The sequence below is a fragment of the Anomaloglossus baeobatrachus genome, chromosome 10 (assembly GCF_048569485.1).
Source record: "Anomaloglossus baeobatrachus isolate aAnoBae1 chromosome 10, aAnoBae1.hap1, whole genome shotgun sequence".
Taxonomy (NCBI): Eukaryota; Metazoa; Chordata; class Amphibia; order Anura; family Aromobatidae; genus Anomaloglossus; species Anomaloglossus baeobatrachus.
Window position 1 is genome coordinate 62718325 of NC_134362.1, and position 23740 is coordinate 62742064.

Sequence of the window (23740 nt, forward strand, 5' to 3'; positions counted from 1 at the left end):
ATATTTATTCCTCTTTTTGTTGCTATTTTTATAAAGAAAGAAGTGGCTGAAAAGTAGAGAAAAAGGACAAATTAATGACGTCTTCAATAAATTCTGTATATCGCTGACCTCATGTACCACTGTTGTTTGCCTTCCTTCTGTGCCCCCTGTGATCTCATACGTCGTTATTAATGGTCGGTCATAGCAGACAGAAAAATGAAAACAATACCAACATTTTTTAGAAAAAGAGAATGTAGCTCTCGCAACCTGAACGCAGTCCTGTTTAATGCTATACATCACCTAATATCCTCCGGATCCCAGATGAGCAACTTCCAGTGATTAAGACTCTATTACAAGACAATATGTTTACAGAATATTTCATTTATTCTCTTTTAATTTTAATTATGCAAATTATGTGCCAGAATAATAGCATTCCCCAAACAGATCAGCATTGTTTCCTTATGTATTTATTACAAAACTTATAGCCCAAAAGTTGCAGCATTAATGAATCAAATAAAAAAAAAATAATTTTGCTCATTTGCGACATAATTACAGTTTATTTCCTTGGAATTATTACAGACCCACTCGGGTTTATTCTTGTTTAAAGTGAATCGGTCATCAGGATATTATACCCATAACTAATGGCATGTGAGTACACAGCTTTTATTCCTCATTATATTCATGCCTTGTTTGCAGAAATTTTGACATCTTAAAGAAAAATGTATATGTATAAATACACATGTGGTCAATATAAAGGACTGGCACATGACTTATTCCTTCCAAAGACAATACTAAGGACCAGGGTGCCCTCATTATGGGAGCGAAATAGCAAAGGGTTCTTCACAGTTAGAGCAGTCAGACTGTGGAATGCCGACCACAAGAGGTAGTAATGGCAGATACTATAACAGCTTTTATATCAGGGCTGGATGATTTCCTCAGTGCACACAACATTGTTGGATATAAATGACTTAGTGACAAAATGTATAATTGGTGGAGGAAGGTTGAACTAGATGGACCTAGGTCTTTTTTCAACCTATGCAACTATGTCACTTGCATTGAAATTTTAGTTGAGAGTGCAGAGGGGTGGGCACTGCACTTCCAGCTCTCCTGTCTCTCTCCCTTTTCAGCCAAAGGATAGGTCACATTTGTCTAAGTGAACTGCCTCCGCCGCCCAAGATTTTCTGCAGGCACCGTCATTGTCCTGGGATCATCTGCTTTGACAGGGTGGTGCATGCGTAGCAAGCTGTTGATGACATTATGAGAGCCGGACTATTGATCTGCGCATGCACCGCCCTCTCTGAGGAGACGACCCAGGGCAATGACGATACCGCTGCAAAATCTCCGGAGGAAAAGGCATGTCACCAAGAGAAGAGTGACCTCTCTGTCAGAGACTTGTGGTAGGCAAGAAAAAGGGAGAGAGGCGGGAAAGCTGGAAGTGCAATACCGGCCCCCTACACTTGGGACTAAACTTCAATTTTAGATTTCTTTAAAGGAAACCTGTCACCAGATTTGTCCCCTATAAGCTACGGTCACCACCCAGGAGCTCTTATATACAGCATTACAGAATACTGTATATAAGAGCCCAGGCTGCGCTGTATAACCTAAAAAACAGCTTTTACCTAGAGGGCGGTCCGTTCTGATGGGCATCATAGATCTCTGGTCCAGGGCCTCCTCTCTCCGTCCTCCTTCTTCTGTCTTCTGAGGCCCATGTGTATGACGTGTCCTACATCATGCATACTATCCAACATTGAGGTCCTGCGCAGATGCACTTCTCTCTACCCTGCTCAGGGCAGATCAAAGCATTGTAGTGTGCATGCGCGGGTGGTGTTTAACTTTTCCTCACGCCTGCACATTACAGTACTTCGATCTACCCTGCTGAGGGCAGATCATAGTGCATCTGTGCAGAACTGCAATCTCTGCTTGTGTGAATGATGAAGATGCGTCATCCACACTGGGTTGGGAAGAAGGAGGAAGAAGGAGGAGGGAGGAGATCGCAGCAGAGAGGAGGCGCCGGACCGGAGAGCAGCAACACCCATTGGACTGGACTGCCCCCCCTAGGTGAGTATTTTAAAGGTGTTTTTTACGTTATACACAGCAGCCTGGGCTCTTATATACAGTATTCTGGAATGCTGTATATAAGAGCTCAGTGGTGGTTGCCACAGCTTATAGTGGCGGAATCTGGTGACCGGTTCCCTTTAAGATGTGAAATTAAAATTCTACAAGCAAGGTATGGATTTACTAAGGATTAAAGGCTCTTTACTCACATTAGATGGGTTGTAATAATCCTGATGACAGGTTCACTATAAAAACAAGAGAGGCCAAGGTGAAAATAAGGGAGAAGTGCGAGTAAGTATAGGAAGTAAATCTAGAATAGAAGACTTAGAGCGGCTCAGGGCATCAATTTGCCAGTCCAGTGCATAGTTGGAGTTGTGCAGTAATTTAATACTCTATATCTTACCACTAGGACCTCTTGATTAAAGCCTGAAGTTGCAGCATTCATCACTAGTCTACGTAGTTTGTTATACAGAGAGAACTTTAAGTGAAGTCAATAAGAACTACTTCCAGACTTCTTTACAGGGGAAAAAATAAAAAAAACATAACTTCAAGGTTTTTTTATACCTATGTAAAGTGCCATCAACAGAGGAGAGTTCAGAAAGGTGAAGAAATAAAGAAAAATAGAGCTTACGCAGGGCACTAGGGACATCAAACCCAAAATTTGGTGTGGACAGACAAAGGTAAGAACTTCCAGCTTCTGTGTCGTCTGTATTGCTTTTTAATAAACACGTCAGTTCCTCGTACATTCACAACTTGTTGTTTACGGCTTGTAAAATCATAAAAGGTCATAGAAATAGTCCAAGCCTTGTCCCAGCTCCCAGATGGATATTCCAGTTCCAAGCTCCTTTGCAAGGTCCAGTCTCACCTGTATGGACTGATAGATTAAAAAGAAGTAAAGAAAAAGAGTCAATGTCATCTTAATAAATACATTTTTTTAGAACCAAATTTCTAGACACAAAATTGGTCTAAAGGGGTTGTCTACTACTAGGACAACCCCTTCTCATTCTCTTTGTTTGCCCCATAAAATAAAAAAAGCTAATCTCATCCTGTGATGATGCGGTTCCAGCAGTGTCGGCGTTCGCGTTCCAGAGGTGGTTGTGACATCACGAGAGTCCTGCATCTAATCACCTCCGGCTTCTCTCTTCCTGCCCTGACATATAAGTAATTAACCGTAAGTGAGCACCAGCCGCAGTTCTCAATTCCTGCTGTTGCCCATATGTTCATATGCGAAGAGAGAGAGGCCGGTGCTGATAAGTTGCAGGGCTCACGTGACATCACAACCTCATGTGAACCCCGGGAACGTGACAGCCGACACTGCTAGAACCTCACCGGCACAAGAGGGGAGTATAAGCTTTTTTTATTTCAATGGGGGCAAACAGGGAGAATGAGAATGGGTTGTCCTAGTAGAGGACAACCCCTTTAAAATAAAATACACTGCTCAAAAAAAATGAAGGGGGCATAAATCACAGAGCGGATCTCCATGAAAGAAAGATTCAAGATGACATTTTTTATAATAATATAAAGTTTGTAATTCAATGAGAACAGACTGACGTCAATGGAAACCAAAATGAACCAAATGAGGGCAGAATTCCTTATTAGTCCGAAAATTGAAGTGAAGATGTAAAATCACACGTGTATCCTATTTCTGTGAATTTCATCACAGCGTATGATAGTGTGACTCAGTACGTATGATAGTGTGACTCAGTAATCTGCATGGCCCCTCATGTGCTTTATGCAATCCTTACAGAGCCTGATGAGATGCAGATGGTGTCCTGAGGGTCTCCCAGACTTGGATCGGGGCATCGGTGACCTCCTGGACAATCAGTGGCAATACTGAGAACGGTATAACAATGGCAGACCAGTCAATTCTAAGGTTCTATAGCAAATGCCAATCAAGCTGTACAGCGCCGACTACATGGGCACAGATACCACAACAGGACCATGGGCTCTCATGGAGTCTGTTTCTGACACTTTGGTCAGACAAATGCACACCAGTTGACCACTGGAGGTAACTTTATAGGGCTCTGGCAGCGCTTCTCATATTCCTCCTTGAAGAAAGGAGTAGATATCAATCTTGCTGCTAGGATGATGCCACTTGGGGGCCCTGTCCGTCTCTCCTAGTGTAATGGCCCATGTCCTGGTATCTGACCCAAGCTCTTTAGACTGTGCTGGAAGACACAGGAAACCATGTTGCATTGACACACATGGATGTGCCATCCTGGAGGAACAGGACTACATGTACAACCTAAATGACTTCAGAAAGCACCTCATACTTCCAGTAATGACAAGGACACCGACAAGATGCAAAACTGGAGCAGAATCAGAGTCAGTCCCTTGTGATCAAAAAACAGTCTCTTTCTTGGGGTTGTCTTATTGTTTTCTGTAGCAACTGGAAGAATACAGAAATTTAAAGCACATGTCCACCTTTTACTGGCACTCAGGGATCTGGTTGGAGGGAAAATGTAATCTGCATCATGCTGCCCAAGCACAGGAAGCATAAATCAGAGTCTGGCTGTGCTACTACATGGAAACTATATGTCTTGGATGACTAGTCCAAGGTTTGTCCCCTCCCAGTCCTCTTAGACGGACAGGTCTCTCAGTTTTTATGTATACATGATAAGACCAGTCAAAGGGAGCAGGTCTCGGAGAGGCCGGCAGTAAACCCACCTCAAAGTACTCCGCTGAGGCACACAGGCCCTGGCCGGCTTTCAAAGTAGGTTTCCTCCGATATGCCGAAGCGTACTGGAGTAAAACCTACCTGGCTGCTGTTATGCAGCCATTGTCCCATTCTTGCTGCTCATGGCTGGGCAGCATAAATCAGATGACAGGGCCATGTAAGTTTTTTCTCCATAAAACATATATTCTGAATGGCGAATGCATATCTAGATCTAGCCATATGGTACTGTGTGCATGAGGTCCTAGAACTCAGTTGCCCCGTAATGCAATTCATTGCTTTGTTTTACACATTTAATGAGTCTCTTCTGTAAAATGCTACACTCATCCATTAGCAGATCATCCCTATGGCAAGAACAGGAGGCTTTCTCCTACCGGTAAAGAGCTATGACCTAGAAGAGCTGACATGATTATATGGCAAGTGAACATATATTGCTTGTTGAGTATATGTATATATAGATATAACAGACGCCCCCCTCATTCCTCACAGACCGGTAATAGGCGGACAATGTACTTTTTGGCTCCTCACCTTCAGAGTTGGATAGAAGACTGCATGCTTTCCTCCTTTATTCCTGTAAGAAAACAACAAAGCTGAGCATTACACAGACTGCAGTCAGGGAACATGACAGACATCCACTTCAGCAGCGTTTGGTTAAATCTTTCCGGGGGGCCCGGACCCAAGTTCTCTTTAACAATAAGCCTGAACAATCTGCTGATGGTTAAGAGCCATTTGTTCTACTTTTTGTGTCAATTTTCCCGACGTGAAATACAATCAGCCGCTAAGCAGAGAAAAGGACTGGAAATTATAGCGGAGTGTCAGGATGATTCGGGATGTTTTTGTTGGCCATGGTGGTCTACAGATTTGTGCCTTTCCCTGTCGGTCCTGATCCATCCCATAGAGAGCAGGACAACCCCATGCGGTGCTCACTTTTTATATTCCAGGTAATGTTCAGCAATGTGTTGGTCCCACAGTATCTTCGGCTTATGCTCCTTCAGGATCTCGATGTACCTGGAGATGAAACAAGCAGTGGCGTTAACGTGAAGTCAGCTTAAAGGGGGCAGATGGGAGTTTTTTCTCCCTTCATATATTCTGCATTAAATAGAGATAATGGTCTCTGCAGCTCGGCGCTCGCTATCAGTTGTATGTTTCAAGAGAAATTAGTCGAGCACTGAAAGGATGGCATTAAACTTTACCTCAAATACCACCCAATAATTAGCTGCCGCTATGCTTGATTAATGAATGTTTCCTTTTCTAATAGATGAAAGCTTAAGGGCTCATTGAGAGGAGCGTGGTACCTGCTAGGATTCAATGAACAGTAAGGCATGGCATTCAATTAGCCCTTATTGCACGACGATCTGAAATGCATGAGATTTAGGCCATTTTATCAACGTTCCGTGGTTCACCCTAATAAAAGAAGCTCAGTCACGGGGGTCTGGTTATACTGATCCGCCTAGGGGTGCATTCACAGTGCATGTAACCAGCACCGAAAAAGAGTTCTCGGCTGACAGACACAGTGTGCACATTTATTTTGACCATATCATCATTTTTATGCAGATTTTCCAACTCCAAGCTGTATAAACTTGAATTCTTATAGTATGAAGCAGATGTGTATTTGTGTAATGAGGTAGAGTGTGATCTAAGGATGCAAAACTCAGGTAGAATGGGCCCGAAAAGAGACTTAAAGGGAACCTGGCAGCTCCAATATGCACCCTGAGCTACGAACAGTTCTGGGTGCATATTGCTAATCCCTGCCTAACCGTCCCTGTATCTAGTAGCATAGATAAAGACACCTTTAGAAAAAGAATTTCTAAAGATCCTTTACGATTTGCTAATGAGAACAGGGACTAGTCGCAAATTGTTGGTTCCCCCGACTAGTCTGCCCTCTTAGTATTTTAGCAAGCCAACAGGGGTGTGTTAACATGCTATTCAATGCCCAGCGTCATCAGCAGTGATGCGCGTACCTGTGTCCATTGTCACCGCCGATGATGCCGGGTTTAAGCTCAGTGTGCATGATCAGAAGTCCCGTCACTTCTGGTCATGCGTACTAGACCTCTCTGAAGCCGGGATGCATACACCCGGCTTCATAGTGCGCATGACCGGAAGTGTGGTGACTCCTGATCATGCGCATTGACCCTAAACCCGGCGTCTGAGGTGGTGACAACACACACAGGTACACGAGTCACCAACGATGACACTGGGCAATGAGCATTGAATAGCATGTTAGCACGCCCCTGTGGGTGTGCTAACATTCTAAGAGGGTGGATTAGTCAGGGAAACTAAAGCCTTTGCGACTAGTCGCTGCGCTCATTAGCATATCATAAAGGATTTTTAGAAATACTTTTTCTAAATATCTTTTTATCTATGGGATTAGAAATATGCACTCAGAACTGCTTGTAGTTCTGGGTGCATATTGGACCGGACAGGTTCACTTTAACTGACTGTAAAGAGTGTGCCAATAATTTTTGAAGGCAGGGTTTTTTCAAAGGTTTTATGGACTGATGAGATTATAGTGAGTATTGACGGACCAGATGGATGGGCCATGGCTGGATCAGTGATGGGCACAGACCTCCACTTCAACCCAGATGCTAACAAAGATGGAGGTGGGGTCCTGCTGTGGCTGGTATTATTAAAGATGAGCTAGTTGGACCTTTTCAGGTTCAAGATTCAGGACTCAAATCAACTCCTAACAGAAAAACATAATTGATATGCAGAATGATGGCCCATTGCAGCATTGAAGACTAATAATGACCTGGATATTTCCTCACCTGACCTAAACCCTATTTAGAACTTATGGGTCCTTCTTAAAGGGGAGATTACGGTAAAGGGAAACAACCACCTCTCTAATCAGTGTCTGGGTGGCTGTACTTTATGCTGCCCAAAACGTTGATGGTCAACAGATGAAGAAACTGATTGACAATATGGATGGACATCAGATTACGGCTACTGAAAAGATATAGTTTTTGAACTGTCAAATTTATTTTTAGGATAATATTACTGGAAAGACAAAAAGGCGCAGATAGGGTCTTGTCCTCTTATGATGGATAAGAGGAAGATTTCAGAGTTGCTCACCTTGTTAGGTTGCGAAAATAGGAATTACTACTTACCGGTAATGATGTTTCCAGGAGCCAACATGACAGCACGGTAGGAGTTGCTCCTTTGACCTTTACAGGGACAGGAAAACGCAAGAGTTTAAAAGCTCCTCCCCATCCCCCTTTCCTCAGTGATTTTTAAAGTACCACACCAGGATGGGAGATAACACCATTTTATTAATGCAGAACGTACAACCATACAAAACACACACAACGGGAGGGAAATAAGAGTGCTGTCATGTTGGCTCCTGGAAACATCATTACCGGTAAGTAGTAATTCCTATTTTCCAGGACGCCACATGACAGCACGGTAGGAGAATGCCAAAGTAATCCCTAAGAGGGTGGGATCACAGCCTGTAGAACCTTCCTACCGAACAATGTTTGTTGCTCAGTGAGAAGATCTAGTTGATAGTGCTTACAAAACGTGTGGGGACCAGACCACGTCGCTGTACGGCATATTTGTTCCAGGGACACCCCCGCCCTTTCTGCCCAAGACGTAGACAGAGCCCTGGTGGAGTGAGCCCTAAGGAGAGTGAGGGGTTCACGACCCGCGGACTGGTAGGTATCAGAAATAGCAGACCTAACCCACCGAGACAGAGTTGTCTTAGACACCGTCTTCCCTCGGTTTTTTCCCGCAAATTGCACAAAAAGGGTTGAATCTATCCGCCAGCTCCGGGTAGCTTCCAAATAGGCCAGCACCGCTCTTCTTACATCCAGAAATCGAAGGGAATCATCCTTGCGGGTGGAAGAATCGGAACAGACTGCTGGTAAGACCACTTCTTGTTCTAGGTTAGACACAGACACCACCTTCGGTCGGAATGTGGGATCCAGCTTCAAAACAATTCTGTCGGGCAGGATCTGTAGGTACGGAGGACGAATGGATAATGCTTGCAGTTCGCCTATCCTCTTTGCGGTGGTAATGGCCACCAAAAAAGCTGTTTTGAAGGACAATTGCTGAATGGAGACCTCCTCCAGAGGCTCGAACGGACCCTCGCAGAGCCCCTTAAGCACCAGACCCAGATCCCATGGAGGAACCGTGGATCTAATAGTAGGCCGCAATCTTTGAAGTCCTTTAACAAAACGGACAATCCAAGGATGAGAAGCGAGGGAAGTATCGAAGAAGACACTGAGCGCCGAGATCTGGACTTTAATCGTACTGGGTTTCAGGCCCTGATGGAAGCCCTCCTGAAGAAAATCAAGAATCCGAGGAATATCCGGTCGGGCACTGTCTCTTGGTTCTTCACCGAGAAAGGCACAAAATTTAGCCCAGATCCGCCGATAAATCGTTTGGGTAACCGGCTTCCTACTGGCTTGCAGTGTAGTAATAACCGCTGTAGACAAACCCTTATTCTTCAAGAACCGCCCTTCAGGATCCAAGCTGAGAGATGAAGATTGCGAAGATTGTGGTGGAACACTGGACCCTGGCTGAGTAGATCCTCCCTCAGGGGAAGGAGAACGGGCTTGTCCACTGCCATGTTGTTCAGGAGCGAGAACCAGCTCCTTCTCGGCCAAAATGGAACAATAAGGATGACCGTGGCCCTGTCCTGACGGATCTTCTGAAGGACTCTGGATATCAATGGAAGGGGAGGAAAGGCATATGCCAGTTCCATGACCCAAGGTTGAGACAGTGCATCCACTGCTGCCGGACGGTCGTGGGGATTGAGAGAGAAGACGTTCTCGCACTTCGAGTTGGCCCTGGACGCGAACAGATCCCACTGAGGCGTCCCCCACCGGGCGATTAGCGACTGGAACACTTCGTTGTGGAGACACCAACCTGCGGGGTCGATCCGGTGTCTGCTGAGATAATCCGCCAGACAATTGTCCGATCCCTTCAGGTGCACAGCCGAAATGGACAGAACGGAGGTCTCTGCCCAGCGGAATATGAGGTGCGCTAGTGTTTGCAACTGATGATGTCTCGGGCCTCCCTGGTGTCTGAGGAACGCGACCGTTGTCACATTGTCCGAGAGGATACAGACATGTCGATGAAGGAACAAGTGCTGTTTGCTGATGAGGGCCTGCCAGACTGCGTTCAACTCCCTGTAGTTGGAAGAGCAGGCCATCAACCGGTGTGGCCATATCCCCTGGAAAGAGACCTTTCCCATGTGTGCCCCCCAGCCTGTCTGGCTGGCGTCGGTAATGAGCGTAACTGCCGGCGAGCAGTCCCAATGAACTCCTACCGATAAATGTTTTTCGTTTGTCCACCATCGCAGAACGTGCCGGAGCCGGACTGGAAGGACAATCTTCTGGTTCAAGGTGTGACGGCTGGTCAGCGAGCAGTAGCGACCCCCTGGTTTGGAACGGATCAGCTGTTGAAGTGGTCTTGAATGGAACTGGCTCCACCGGACACATGGGATACATGACGTCATCAGACCCAACACCCTCATAGCCTCCCGGATAGTGCATTTCTCTTCACTTTGGAAGGCCCTTATCTTGTGTTGAAGTGATCTTATCTTTGATGCCGGTAAAAATGACATTCTCACATCCGAGTCCAGAAGTATGCCGAGGAAAATCTTTCTGGATTCTGCTAGTAAATTTGATTTGTGAATGTTCACCATCCACCCCAGACTCTGGAGGTGAAACAGAGCGAGCTCCACCTGGTGGGACAATTCTTTTGGGTTGGTTGCAATGAGGAGGAGATCGTCCAGGTAAGGAACGATGGTGACCCCCAATGTTCTGAAGTGGGCCACTACCTCTGCCATAACCTTTGTGAAGGTTCGGGGAGCGGATGATAGGCCAAAGGGAAGACACCGGAACTGGTAGTGATAGATTACGCCCTGTTTTTTCAAAGCAAACCTCAGGAACTTTTGACTGGTCGAGTGTATAGCGATGTGATAATATGCGCTTGACAAATCTATTGTGGCCATAACTGCATGCAGACCGATGAGTGGGATAGCCGATTTGATAGATTCCATACGGAATTTTTTGTAGCGAACATATCGATTTAGGGGTTTGAGATTGATAATTGTGCGCACATCTCCCGACGGTTTTAGGACGGTAAAGAGACTGGAGTAGTGGCCCCTGAAGTGTTCCTGACGAGGAACCGGACTTATTGCTCGGATATGTAACAGATTTTGAACTTCGGACCATAGCTGGTAGGACGAGTCTGGGGAGCGGATCTGTGTGAGAAGAAATCTGTCGGGGGGCACCCGAGAGAATTCTATCATGAGACCTCCTGATACCACCTGGAGAACCCAAGGATTGGACGTGATACGTGTCCACTCTGCTTGAAACTCCACCAGACGGCCTCCCACCCTGGCGTCAAGACCGATTGAGGTTCTTTCTATTGTCAAAGGAGGGATTCCTCTCCTTCCCTCCTTTATAATAACTCCATCTACCCGTTTTACCCCTACTTTTGTAGTCAGGATTCCTAAAGGGACGAAACCGACGGGTAGGAGGACCCCGACGAGACCTTTCCTCAGGAAATCCCCCTTTCTTATCAGACGCTTTTTCTAGGATCTCGTCAAGAGCGGGACCAAACACTCTCACACCTGAAAAAGGAATAGCACATAATTTGTTTTTAGAGGCACAATCCCCTGACCACGTTTTTAACCAAATGGCCCTACGGGCAGCATTAGTCAATGCTTCATTTCTAGCCGAAAATCGAATTGATTCCGCTGAAGCATCTGCCATAAACCCTGTGGCAAGTTTCAGGAGGGATATAGATTCCTGGACCGACTCCATGGGAGCCCTATCCACCAACTGGGATTCTAGGTCATCCAACCACCTGGACATGGAGCGGGCCACAGACGTAGCTGCAATGTTAGTCTTAATAGTGGTGGCTGCAGCTTCCCATGCCCTTTTTAGAAGGCTATCTGCCTTTCTGTCCATTGGGTCTTTCAACCCGGATGAGTCCTCAAAGGGGATAGCAGTCTTTCTAGCTACCTTAGCCACTGGGACATCGATTTTAGGCACCTCTTCCCAGTCCTTAATATCATTTGGCTCAAATGGTAGGCGAGTCCTAAATTCCCTGGGAATTACTAATTTTTTCTCAGCCTCCTGCCATTCCTCCATTATCATCGCTCTGACATGAGAATTGACGGGGAACACTCGATGGCGTTGTGACCTAAGTCCACCAAACATTTCATCCTGGACAGATCTCGGTTTCTCCTGCTCCTCCACCATCATGGTCTTTCTGACAGCTCGAAGCAGTTCATCCGTATCACAGGAGGAAAAGAGATACCTACGGCCCTCCTCTGGTGCCGGACCTGCCGTCTCCTCTTCCAACTGAGACTCAGAGTCATAAGAAATCTCTCCCTCCTCTGAAGAGAATTCTATGTCCTGACGTTGACGTTTGTGAGGCATGTCTCGACATTCCTGGTGGGATGATGTACTGGCAATGACTGACTGCACTTCCTCTCGTATCATAGTCCTCATGTCTGTCAGCAGGGAAGTTTGTTCACTGGAGACTAAGTCTGCTATGCAAGGGTCACATAACTGTTTCGTACAGGATTCTGACAGCTGTAAATGGCAGACTGCACATTTTTTTGTCCTGACAAATTTTCTCTGGGCTTTCCTAGGAATAGTGCTGGTGCGCGTGGCAGAGTCCTAAAAAATAAAGGGGGACTGAATCAGTGACTCCCCTTACCATCCCTGGTCCTAACCCAGGTACGCCTGCACTCACATGACCCTGGGATTCTGCAGGGGCTCCAGCATCTGACCGATCATCCTCCATGACGGGTGGCATACAGAGAATACAGAGCCGTCCCCCAGTACCCCGGATTTATTACCTGGTTCTGCGATGTCAGGGTCCATTCCCGCCTTCAGTGCTCTGTTCCAGAACACCTGCTGCCTCCCAGGTCACCGCCAAATTCCGAACCCAGAAATGCGGTAATCTCTGCACGGCGCATGCGTCAGCGTGCGAGTCACGCTGGAACGCAAGGCCTGCGCAAACCCGGAAGTGCCCCATGGCCGGCAGCAAACAGCGGTCTGCCGAGAGCCCTCACCTGAGGGAAGCGGCATGGATACCGGGAGTCCCGCTCCACCGGTCGGCTGAGGGACCTCTGCAACAGAAGTGTCGGCCAGGGGCTGCTTGACCGGCAGGAAGGAGAGAGCAAGCCCCCCCGATCCGCCTGGACCCCATACCTCCGACGGTAAGACTTGCGTCCGTCCTGTTCAGGGACAGGAAAAACACTGAGGAAAGGGGGATGGGGAGGAGCTTTTAAACTCTTGCGTTTTCCTGTCCCTGTAAAGGTCAAAGGAGCAACTCCTACCGTGCTGTCATGTGGCGTCCTGGAAAAAGTCACAACTACTTAGAAAAACTTCAGAAAAACGTCTGCTGTAGTCCCCATAGGAAAATATCATGAACAAAGAGAGGAAGGGGCTAAAATACCAAGCTGCTGTGGAAATAAACCATGCAGAGAATCCTGGTCAGTGATCTTTATTATTGCCGCGTTTCGGAGAAAGTATCTCCTTCTCCACCTGTAGAGCCGCACACTAGATGAAAATTTCCACGGCAGCTCGGTATCATAATCCCTTCATCTCTTCGCTTCTGGAAATATATTTTTGGACATTTTAATTTGTTTGGTTATTTTTCTTGCTTTAACAAATGAAAATAAACAATTGAGTAGAGGCACAGGTTTGAGGCCACTAATAACAGTTGTCTATTCCTGGATTCTAATATTGTGTAGGGAGCCGCAACGATCTACTGTACAAACATTGGCAAGCTGAGAAATGCTGGCAATGAAGGATTTGGCTTATTCGAGTAATAAAAGAATAATTTCTCAGATTTTGTCAGAAGATTTTTTTTATCTAACCTTTCCCTCCGGATTTCTTTTTCACTTTGGAAACCGCCTCTCAAATTGTCTTTGCAGAAGTAATTGAACATCCCTAAATGTCATTGTAAATCTCAAGTTTCCTAATGCAATATCTCACAATACAAATGTTGTGTTGTATCTGCGATCAGCTTGGGTCACGGTATTCTCCCAAAATACATACATTCACTAGATACATCTAAAAAATTGTCTGTGCTCACTTTTCCATTAAAGTTTCATCCGTCCAAGAAATGTCACCACAGTCTGACCTTAAAAAGCCCCCCTTACCGATGCCCAAGATAAACTATACATATAAGCCCATGAGTTATCTTGGTCTTACAGGTGCTGGTTTTCTTCAAGAGTCAGAGTCTATAGGATGTCTCCCATCTTTTCACAGACCTCCGAATATAAACTATGTTGAAATCGTCTTCATCATACATCCACACTGATCCGACCACGATCACATACTGTATACACTTATGAAAATTCCTAGCGAGGATTCATTCTGCTCAGGGGTTCTCCAGGACTACGATATTGATAAACTACACTTAAGGGTGCTTTACACGCTGCAACATCGCTAACGATATATCGTCAGGGTCACGTCGTTAGTGACTCACATCCGGCGTCATTAGCAACATCGCAGCGTGTGACAGCTAGGAGCGACTATTAACGATAGCAAAAACGTCAAAAATCGTTATTCGTTGACACGTCGCTCCTTTTCATAATATCGTTGGTTGTGCATGCTGCTGGTTGTTCGTTGTTCCTGCGGCATCACACATCGCTATGTGTGACACCGCAGGAACGACTAACATCTCCTTTCCTGCGTCCACCGGCAATGAGGAAAAAAGGAGGTGGGCGGCATGTTCCGGCCGCTCATCTCCGCCCCTCCTCTTCTATTGGACGGCCGTTTTGTGACATCGCTGTGACGCCGCACGCACCTCCCCCTTGAAGGAGGGATTGTTCGGCAGCAACAGCGACGTCGCAGAACAGGTATGTATGTGTGACGCTGCCGTAGCGATAATGTTTGCTACGGCAGCGATCACCACATATCGCACCTACGACGGGGGCGGGTGCTATCGCTCGCGACATCGCTAGCAATCGCTAGCGATGTCGCAGCGTGTAAAGCACCCTTTAGAATAGACCATCAATATTAGATCAGTGGGGCTTCTTGCTCCCAAAATCCTTGCCATTCAGATCCCAATGTCTGTTATTGTTTACAGCTCTCATGTCACACTGACAGCCTTGCAGCCAAAAAGTGTCACGATGCAGACTAAGGAAAGGTCCAGCATGAGGCCAAACACACAACGTAACAGGGATAACATCACAACAAACAAAGGGTACACCAGGGACACTTAAATAATGGTAAGCGCTAGCACTAATGAGAGGGAAGATGGACACCTCCTCCACATGCCTGCAACTGTACGTTACACTCCTAGCCAGTCCCTATACAGGTTCCTTATCTGTCGTCAAGCAGGAACCTGAAACCCTGAGTGACCTTACAATAGTCCTGGCTAAGGAGTGGGTAGGTAAGGATCACTAGTCCCACCGTTGTGCTGAAACAACATACCAGGAAAGGAAGATAGACAGGGGGAAAACAACAACAGACTGCTGCAGTCAGACCCAAGACTGCTGCCACCAAAGTAATTTCAAGAGAGGGCCCAACTAGCTCCTTTCACCTCCAGGCCAAACATCCAAATGAAAGAGATTGTATCCAGCACCCTCTGCTGGTAGCAGAGGGTATATAAAGAGACAGGGAGTGGTAACACCTGAGATGGTAATGAGACTGCTTGCTGGCAGGGAATACTAACATTAACCCTCTCATGCCCAAAGGAAAGAAAATACATTTAAATAGAGTCTAAAAAAGAAAAGTGAGACTGAGACCCAAAACTTGTCACTAAACTCCAATATCAGAGAGACGACCGTGACAAAAAGTGAGCGCAGCAGCTCTGTGCAGCTCGTGCTATCAATGTCATGTCAGCTCTGCAGGCAATAACATACACCAGGAACACAGACAGAGACTCAGCGCTGCACCTGGGAAAGGTGAGTAAAGCACAGCTTTGTTTTTTGTTTTCCTTTTTTTTTTTTTTTTAAATTAACTGCAGCCGGGAAGACAGGATTTCAACATCCAATAAGCTGTTGTAACAGGAATTCAGGAGAATTTAGGTATTTCAAAGGAAATCTGTCAGCAGATTTTTGCTACACATCTGAGAGCAACATGATGTAGGCAAAGAGCTTCTGAATCTAACGATGTATCACATAGATTACTGGGTGCAGCAATTTTGACACAAGCCAAGATTTTAGATTATTTATGTAGCAGTGCTGGGAGAGCTTCCCGCCCACACGAGGCTTTCAGTGCACATTTCTATAGACAAAAGCTGCTAATTACAGAAGGGGGCACAGTCTGACTACAACTCAGCTCCTGAGACCCACTAGTGATAAAGATAAGAAGTTTAAACTAACATTGCAAGTAAATAAAAAACACACTTTGAGATAAGAGATATGGCTGTAAACTGCAAGTTAACTCTTACAGCATGCTGGTTTCAGATTACATAACAAAAATGTCCTGACAGAGTCCCTTTAGTCATATTTACATAACACAAAAGTATTAAAAGTTAATATGCAAGTTACTAGAGTCATAAAAGGTGCCTGGCTGCAGTACTGAAAGTGCGACATCTGGGAGGAAGTGAGCTTTATTCTTACCAGAAGCTGCTGGTTTTCAGTTATGCAAGCATGCCCCGGCATTGACTGACAGCCAACTCTCCACTGATGCACTGCAGAGCTGGCTGTCAGTCAGAGCAGGGGCTGTTAGCGGTGACTATAATTGATTCCAGGCACTCTTGCATGACTGAAAGCCAGCGGCTCCCAGGAGAAATAAGATTAATTTGTACTTTCAGGACTGCAGTTAGGTACCTTCATAACACTCTGCAGATTAACTCTATATCTACAGATTAAAAGCAATTAAAAGGAACCTGTCAGGTCTGAATACAGAGAGCCCTTTTTGCAAGTACTCAAAGGGGTTGTTTAATTTTAATAAATGTGCAAATTTGCTAAGTGCTTGTAAAACAAACAACTTTGAAATTTATTTCCTATTAAAAATTTCTCTTTGTGCTCAAGATTTTATAGTATACTTCTCGCTGCCAAGGTTACTAACCATCTTAGTCTTCTAGGCAAGGAGTGAGTGCTTGCAAGCTGGCCGGTTGCTAAATCCAGGCCAGCCCCTAAGGGGTACTTTGCACACTACGACATCGCAAGGCGTTGCTGCGATGTCGAGCGCAATAGTCCCCGCCCCCGTCGCACATGCAATATCTTGTAATTGCTGCCGTAGCGAACATTATCACTACGGCAGCTTCACATGCACTTACCTGCCCTGCGACGTTGCTCTGGCCGGCGAACCGCCTCCTTTCTAAGGGGGCGGGTCGTGCAGCGTCACATGGCAGGCGGCCAATAGAAGCGGAGGGGTGGAGATGAGCGGGACGTAAACATCCCGCCCACCACCTTCCTTCCGCATAGCCGCTGGACGCAGGTAAGGAGATGTTCCTCGCTCCTGCGGCTTCACACACAGCGATATGTGCTGCCTGCTGGAACGAGGAACAACATCATACCGTCGCTGCTGCAAAATTATGGAAATGTCGGACCCTACACCGATCATACGATAACGACGCTTTTGCGCTCATTAATCATATGTAAAAGGATTCACATACTGCGATGTTGACAGCGACGCCGGATGTGCGGCACTTTCGATTTGACCCCACCGACATCGCACCTGCGATGTCGCAATGTGCAAAGTACCCCTAAGTGTCCTAGTGATTCTCCCATGTTGCAGAGACAAGTCTAGCACATCTGCTTGCAACATGGGAGATTGCACAGTTCAGACCAGAGGCATTATGACGCCGCTCGTCCGAACTGTCAGTCTCCCGAAATGCACTGCCCCCCCGTCAAGCAGGAAGCCAGAAGGCAAGGCAGCTGTTCTCTACTGAAGAAGGGAACATGAGAACAACCCTTTATATTTTTATCATTATTTATTAAAGTTTTCTATTTCTTTTAAGTGACAGTACAATGGAGCAGGTACACATGTAACCATAAATAATCATCATATAGAACATCTAGCAGCAGAGGCAGCAGATATCAAACTGTTACTCCTAACAAAAAATAAAAGGAAACACAAAAGAATAGGAATAACAGTGGCTCAGTAGTTAGCTCTATTGCCTTGCCGCATTGGGATCCCGAGTTTCAATCTCACCAAACAGTATATCTTCATGTTTATTCTTTCTGTGGGTTTCTTTCAGATTTTTGACAGCCAAACATTCATTTGTTTTCAACGGAGAGAGAGGCGAAAGCTGCTACCCAACTTCTCTGCCAGCGGCTTAACTCGCCTGAAAACAACATGAATGAGCATCGAAATTCCAATTGACCGATCCTTCTTTCCAACATAATCTCTAAGGACAGTTGGAAGATCTCGTACATCAGATGGTCAGCCAGCCCTGCTGAAACTGGTGTGTTCGGACAACATTTTCCTTAAAGAGGATATGTCAACAGGTCAAAAGTTGCCACTTTTTGCACTTATTTTATTCCTGCTGCTCCTGAGTATCCACTTTTTTTTTTGTTAATCAGCCATATGGTCCCAGGGATATGGGCCTTCTTATTTAGTCTTACTTTCGTATTTACTAAGTGGGTGTGGCTCGCAGGGTAATAACTCGGTGCAGCCTAAAGACCCGCCCCAGAGGATCCTGTGAGCTCTTGTTGATTGACAGGTTTCTCCCATGTCAGTCTCTACCTGTCAATCACCTAGAGCGGTGCTGGACTAATATATTCCCTGGACGGATCATCAAACTATATTTTCTCTGAAAAGCCACAGCATTTCAGGGAAAAAATATACCAGGCTGCAATTATGAAGGGCTGGCTCTGATTTACACTGACAACAGTTTTTGCAGCACGAGTCTGGGCACACAGCCATGGGAAGCACTAGTGTGGCGCCCCTGTGGCTTCAGTCGCCACAGAGTATTGCACCCAACATTGGGTGTAATGCTAAAACCGGTTCCTGAGGAGGTCAGTTCCGGTTTCACCACATTACACACTCAAATACACAGCAGGTTGCCCTGTTCCCACTGGGGACTAGGCTAAAATAGGGTAATAAAGGGGTCGCCGACAGAGTGGCATTTATAGGATACCCTCAACAGGGACCCTAGTCCCACTAGCCTAGGACCTGGGAGGGGGGAGGTGCAGCCAGCAGAGCGAGTCAGGAGCCAACACAACATATTGAAGAGTTCTCCAGCAGGAGAGCAACGGAGCAGTTGTGCCTCACAGGTGCTCCGGTGGGAAGGAGGAGAAAGTTCACACAGTTGCCGTGGGGAGAGTGAACCTGCACCCCTCGGAACAGACGCAGGACCCTAGGAAAGATTATACTTCACGTTGGTTTTCCAGAATCTGCCTGGACGTGGAAAGTTTCAAGCTTCCCTGCCCACACAGCGCCCAACAGCACAGTGCCATATAGGATCTGGGGCCTCGCTTCAAGTCTGACCCCACATCGGAACCACGGCACCTGCAGATAGGGACAAGAGTACATCTCGTGAAACCCAGGGTCCCCTCGTAGCTTCAAGCCAGAGGATCCACAGACAGGCATTACAAGGAGAAACCCACCGAACACCAAACCGGACTGATCTCTAAAGGGATTCGGATTCGACGGAGCCCATCATAGCAAGTGAACTGAATTACCTGGGTGAGCGGCATTGTACAAAACTTAGTAAACAACCTGGAACCGCAGCTATAGACTCTGACCCTTTATAACCCGCACTGCTACTCCCCACCGCCATTACTAGTCCCCTCATCATCCTTCCCCGGGCCCATTCTACCTGTGGAGAGCGATACCATCTGTGGCTGCTACTACCATCTGCCCCAGAAGACAGCGACAGCAGCGGCTGCCCATTCCCTGGCCGCATAGCACAGGTGGCGTCACGACTAACACCTCCTAACTACTATCCCCAACATCTCTCCTCTGCCATCTTCTGTACGCCTCGGGGCAACAGAGCCAGGGTATTATTTTTATCTTGGGTTTCCATCTTTACAAAGGGCATAACCTTTAGATATTTTGATTACAGGAACTCAGAACCAAGGGGGAGGTTCCTTGAGAATACAGAGGGAGTCATCTGTGGCACCTCTGCAGAACTTCAAAGCCTGAACAAAAGGCCCCTTGTGGCTAGGTCTGACATTCTCTATTTACTATGGAAAGGGGGTGCTTGGAAAAAGAGGGCATTTAATAAGCAATGTACTCACCCCTAAATTAGCCCACGGTCCAGTCACAGACCTGAGATTAGAATATTAAAATCTAGGACATTCTAAGAAGCACAAGCCAAGGATCATCCATATAAAGGCTTGGTCGCTAAAAAGAAGCTGTTCACATGTGGGGGTCTGCCTTTGCTGGGCGTGTGTTCCATATTTCCTTTTCTCCTCCACCCAAAGGAAGCAGAAGACTTCTTAGACTGGAAAGTTAGGTATTTCTGTGTTTTTCTCCCTTTTTATTTTATAACTGTTTTGCTTATTTGTGTGTCGTTTTTATCTGTATCTTTAAAATATTTTTAGTGTAAGCACTAGATTTTTTTATTTAAGCTTAAAACGTTAATAAGTTTGATCCTTGTAAGCTCTAAAGAATCCATAGCCTTACAGAGAGTGCGATGTCAGACAGAAGTATATTTTGGGCACTCATCACCTCGTGTGTTTGATGAGTGGTGGTAGCGTGTTGTGTAGCCAGGTTGTGTGGACTGTATCGGGATGCGATTTATGCTCACTTGATAGCCTATAACAGAGGTCGAGTACTGGATTGAGTGACAGGAGATAAATTAACCCTTGCAGGCATATCCCAACGTCACGAGCCAGGGAGTGTGTACGTGACAAACATCTAATTAGTTATTGTTGAAAGTATTAATTATGAAATAACATATAAACACTCCCAATGTAAATGACATATGGGATTATATGCATATGACACCTGTAAAATAAAATAGACATAATAAGGATGAATGTTTTTGTGTTGAAAAGTTGGCCTATTATTGTATTTTTCGGATTATAAGATAATATAATAATAATATTTATTCATTTATATAGTGCCATTAATTCCACAGCACTTTACATACAATGGCAACATTTGTGAACCCATTGGGGCTCACAATCTAAGTTCCCTATCAGTATGTTTTTGGAGTGTGGGAGGAAACCGGAGAACCCGGAGGAAACCCACGCAAACACGGGGAAAACATACAAACTCCTTGCAGATGGTGTCCTTGGTGGCATTTGAACCCAGGACTCCAGCGCTGCAAGACTGCAGTGATAACCACTGAGCCACCATGCCACCCTAACAAGATGCACTTTTCCTCCCAAAAATTTAAGAGGAAAATGAGGGGTGAATGTTATAATGTGAATGTAGCTTACCAGGAGGTGGAGAGTGGGAGCTGTGCTGACTGCGGTGGAGGCTTTGCTGGCTGTGATGGGGGTTGTGCTGGCTGCCGTGGGGGCTGTACTGGCCGCGGTGGGGTGAGGCAGGGTGGTGCGGAGGGTGAGATGCTCTGCCGACGGTGCGGGCTTCAAATAATGGTGCCCAGAATTGGCGCGTGCGCGGATGGAGCTCTCGGCTCAAGACCTTATCTGCGCATGCACAGACTCCAGCCCACCGATCTCCCAGCAGCGGACTTAAGGAAAATAGCGCCCGGAGGTGGTGCGTGCGCAGATGAGATCTCGGCTTGTCATCAAGCAGAGAGCAAAATTTGTGCACACGCCGACTACGGGCATTATTTTTTGAAGCTAGCACCGCAGACAGCGTATCTGTGACACTCGTCGCACAGCCCTACTCCACACAGCCAACACGGCAGCCAGCACATCCCCAAACGCAGCGTCTGCAGCATCGCCCTACTCCAGAACCGCCCCTACCGCCTGCAACCTCGCTTCACCACCGCTGCCGCCCCCCTCCGGTATGACACCACTGGAGTATAAGATGGACCCCCTTTTTTATCTCTAAATTTGGGGTGCGTCTTATAATCCGATGCGTCTTATAAATCGAAAGATACGGTATATAGCCAGTGGATGTGGCAAATACCCTAAACATACACTCCCGATCAGTTGTTTTCCTGCCACTAAACTGAGAATGACTAAGTATAAGGTGAGACAAGAGAACCATTTCCAAATATTAATACGCAATTGTAGCTGCAATAGTAAGGACTAATCTGGGATATGCATGTGACGGCTCTGATGACAGCAGACTGGAGAACATTGTGAATACTTCTGCCATTATACAGCTAGAAATGTGTGACTGGAGCTGCCATATGACAATTGTGAATATATTTAATACTGCTTTGCAATTTCTCAGCTTTTTGTGACGTCTGCAGTCGAAAAAAAAACTAATTTTTCACTCATCTCAACATTTTGTTGGGTTTTAGATTTGGCCTTTTGAATTTGTGATGAGATTTAATGGTTACAGTGAGAAGAGCCTAAGTCTTGTAATGAAACAGGATTTTGCAGTCACAATGAAAACAAGCCTCTTTTGTGGAAGAAAGACTTTTTTCCCCCCTCCCAATATCAAATTGAAACGCACATAAAAGCTGCAATAAAACTAAAATTGGCTTTTTGCAAGGATCTAGCAGGAACGGGTTTCATTCCATTTCAGTTCTATTCGGTCTCTTACAAAAACGCCAGCAAATAATATGTATCTGTGCCAAGAGATTACAAGCCCTGCCGCACAAATCTGTCCAGACCACTTGCGATGGTGCGAGAATAGGAGCTCGGTGTAAGCACAATTTGTATACATGGTCATCTGTTTCGGTTTGCACCGATTATCCTGGCAGAAAACAATGTCTTGGCCTCTATGGCCAAGTGCACAGTTGTGCATCATGTTCCTACATCGTGATGTCGAGAAGACATTGAAAGCCGTCTTAATCATAAAAGAGTGTAAACAATAAAAGTAGCCATAACAAATACTTATCTCAATACATCTAACATATAAGTACAGAATGTACTTATGGTGGCCACCAGAAGTACCTAAAAAGCCTTCAGCGTACAGATGAATTCCTGAACATCCTGGCACGGGGGCATGATGGACAGCACACATCAACCGATCAGACTTTCTGCCTTAATGACCTTATGGAAGCTGGCAGAACATTAGTCAGCAGGCAGAAAAGCCTTCAGAAATATATTAAATGCTCACACTGTGCTGTAATAAGCACAAGCGCAGGATAACGTAGTCGAAATAATGAGCAAGAAGTTCTTGTAACAACTCCCAGATCGCTCCTGCTGTCAGCACCTAAGTGCTCGCTTCAAGCTTGGCTCTCACGGAGGCGGGAGAGTCCAGGAATCTCCCACTGCTGCATTGACGATGAATGTTCACAAGGAGAATGAAACATTATTTGGATACCAAATGTATGATCCTGATCCTGACGCCTAATCCCTGTTCCCAGCACAGTAATCCAGACATGGCCGCTGTTTTGTCCATTTGCATAACATACTGGATCTTAATACTGTTGAATCAGTCTAACCACGACTATCCAATATGTAGTCTAATTTCAAGCATCTGCCTCAGGACTACACATCGGAGTCATGGAACCTCAAACATAAAACTGACTTCTATTACAAGTAGTGATGGGCGAGCGCACTCGGTACTCGATCGAGCATTGGGGTGCTTGGCCAAGTATCACGGGGTGCTCGGATGTGTTGTTCGTGAAACATCGAACGCAAAAAGAGATGGCTTGCTTCACTGAATGATGCGAGCAGACACCCCAGCGAGAGCCTCGGAATAAGGGTCAGCAGACACGGCGAGTAATACGGAGCGAATGGAATACAATAATAAAATCGCATTCCACTTGGATTGATATTACTCTATGGGGCAGCTCCCATGAGCGATTATTTTCTCAGTCCTAATCAAACCGAGAAAACAGTCACAGCATGCTGCGGGTGGAATCCAATCCTGTTTCACTCGCACCTATTAAAGTCTACAGTATAGGGAGAGAGAGAAACATCGCATTGCACTCGAAATACAGCTGAGCGCAATGCGATTTTCGCATCAGCCGCCAACGGAAGAGATAGGGAGATAAATCCCTCCCCTCCGGAGCGCAGGCCCTTTCCTCCACAGCTGTGGTGTGATTGCAAGATTGGACCACAGTCGCATGACACTCTGCTCTCGTTGTGAGCTAGGTGTCATGAGACCACTCGCACTAAAC

General features: G+C 46.0%; 1 protein-coding gene across 1 annotated transcript in view; it reads right to left on the bottom strand.

Moving 5' to 3' along the window:
• Positions 1-340: 340 nt before the first annotated feature.
• The window catches only part of CHID1 (chitinase domain containing 1), a 495903-nt gene continuing 472503 nt past the window's right edge, over positions 341-23740 (bottom strand). Inside the window, exons 11-13 of the mRNA XM_075326925.1 lie at positions 5636-5716; positions 5237-5279; positions 341-2908 (exon numbers count right to left, since the gene is read on the bottom strand). Of these exons, the coding sequence (XP_075183040.1) occupies positions 2810-2908; positions 5237-5279; positions 5636-5716 (223 nt within the window). The 3' untranslated portion in view covers positions 341-2809. The remainder of the gene's footprint in view (positions 2909-5236; positions 5280-5635; positions 5717-23740) is intronic.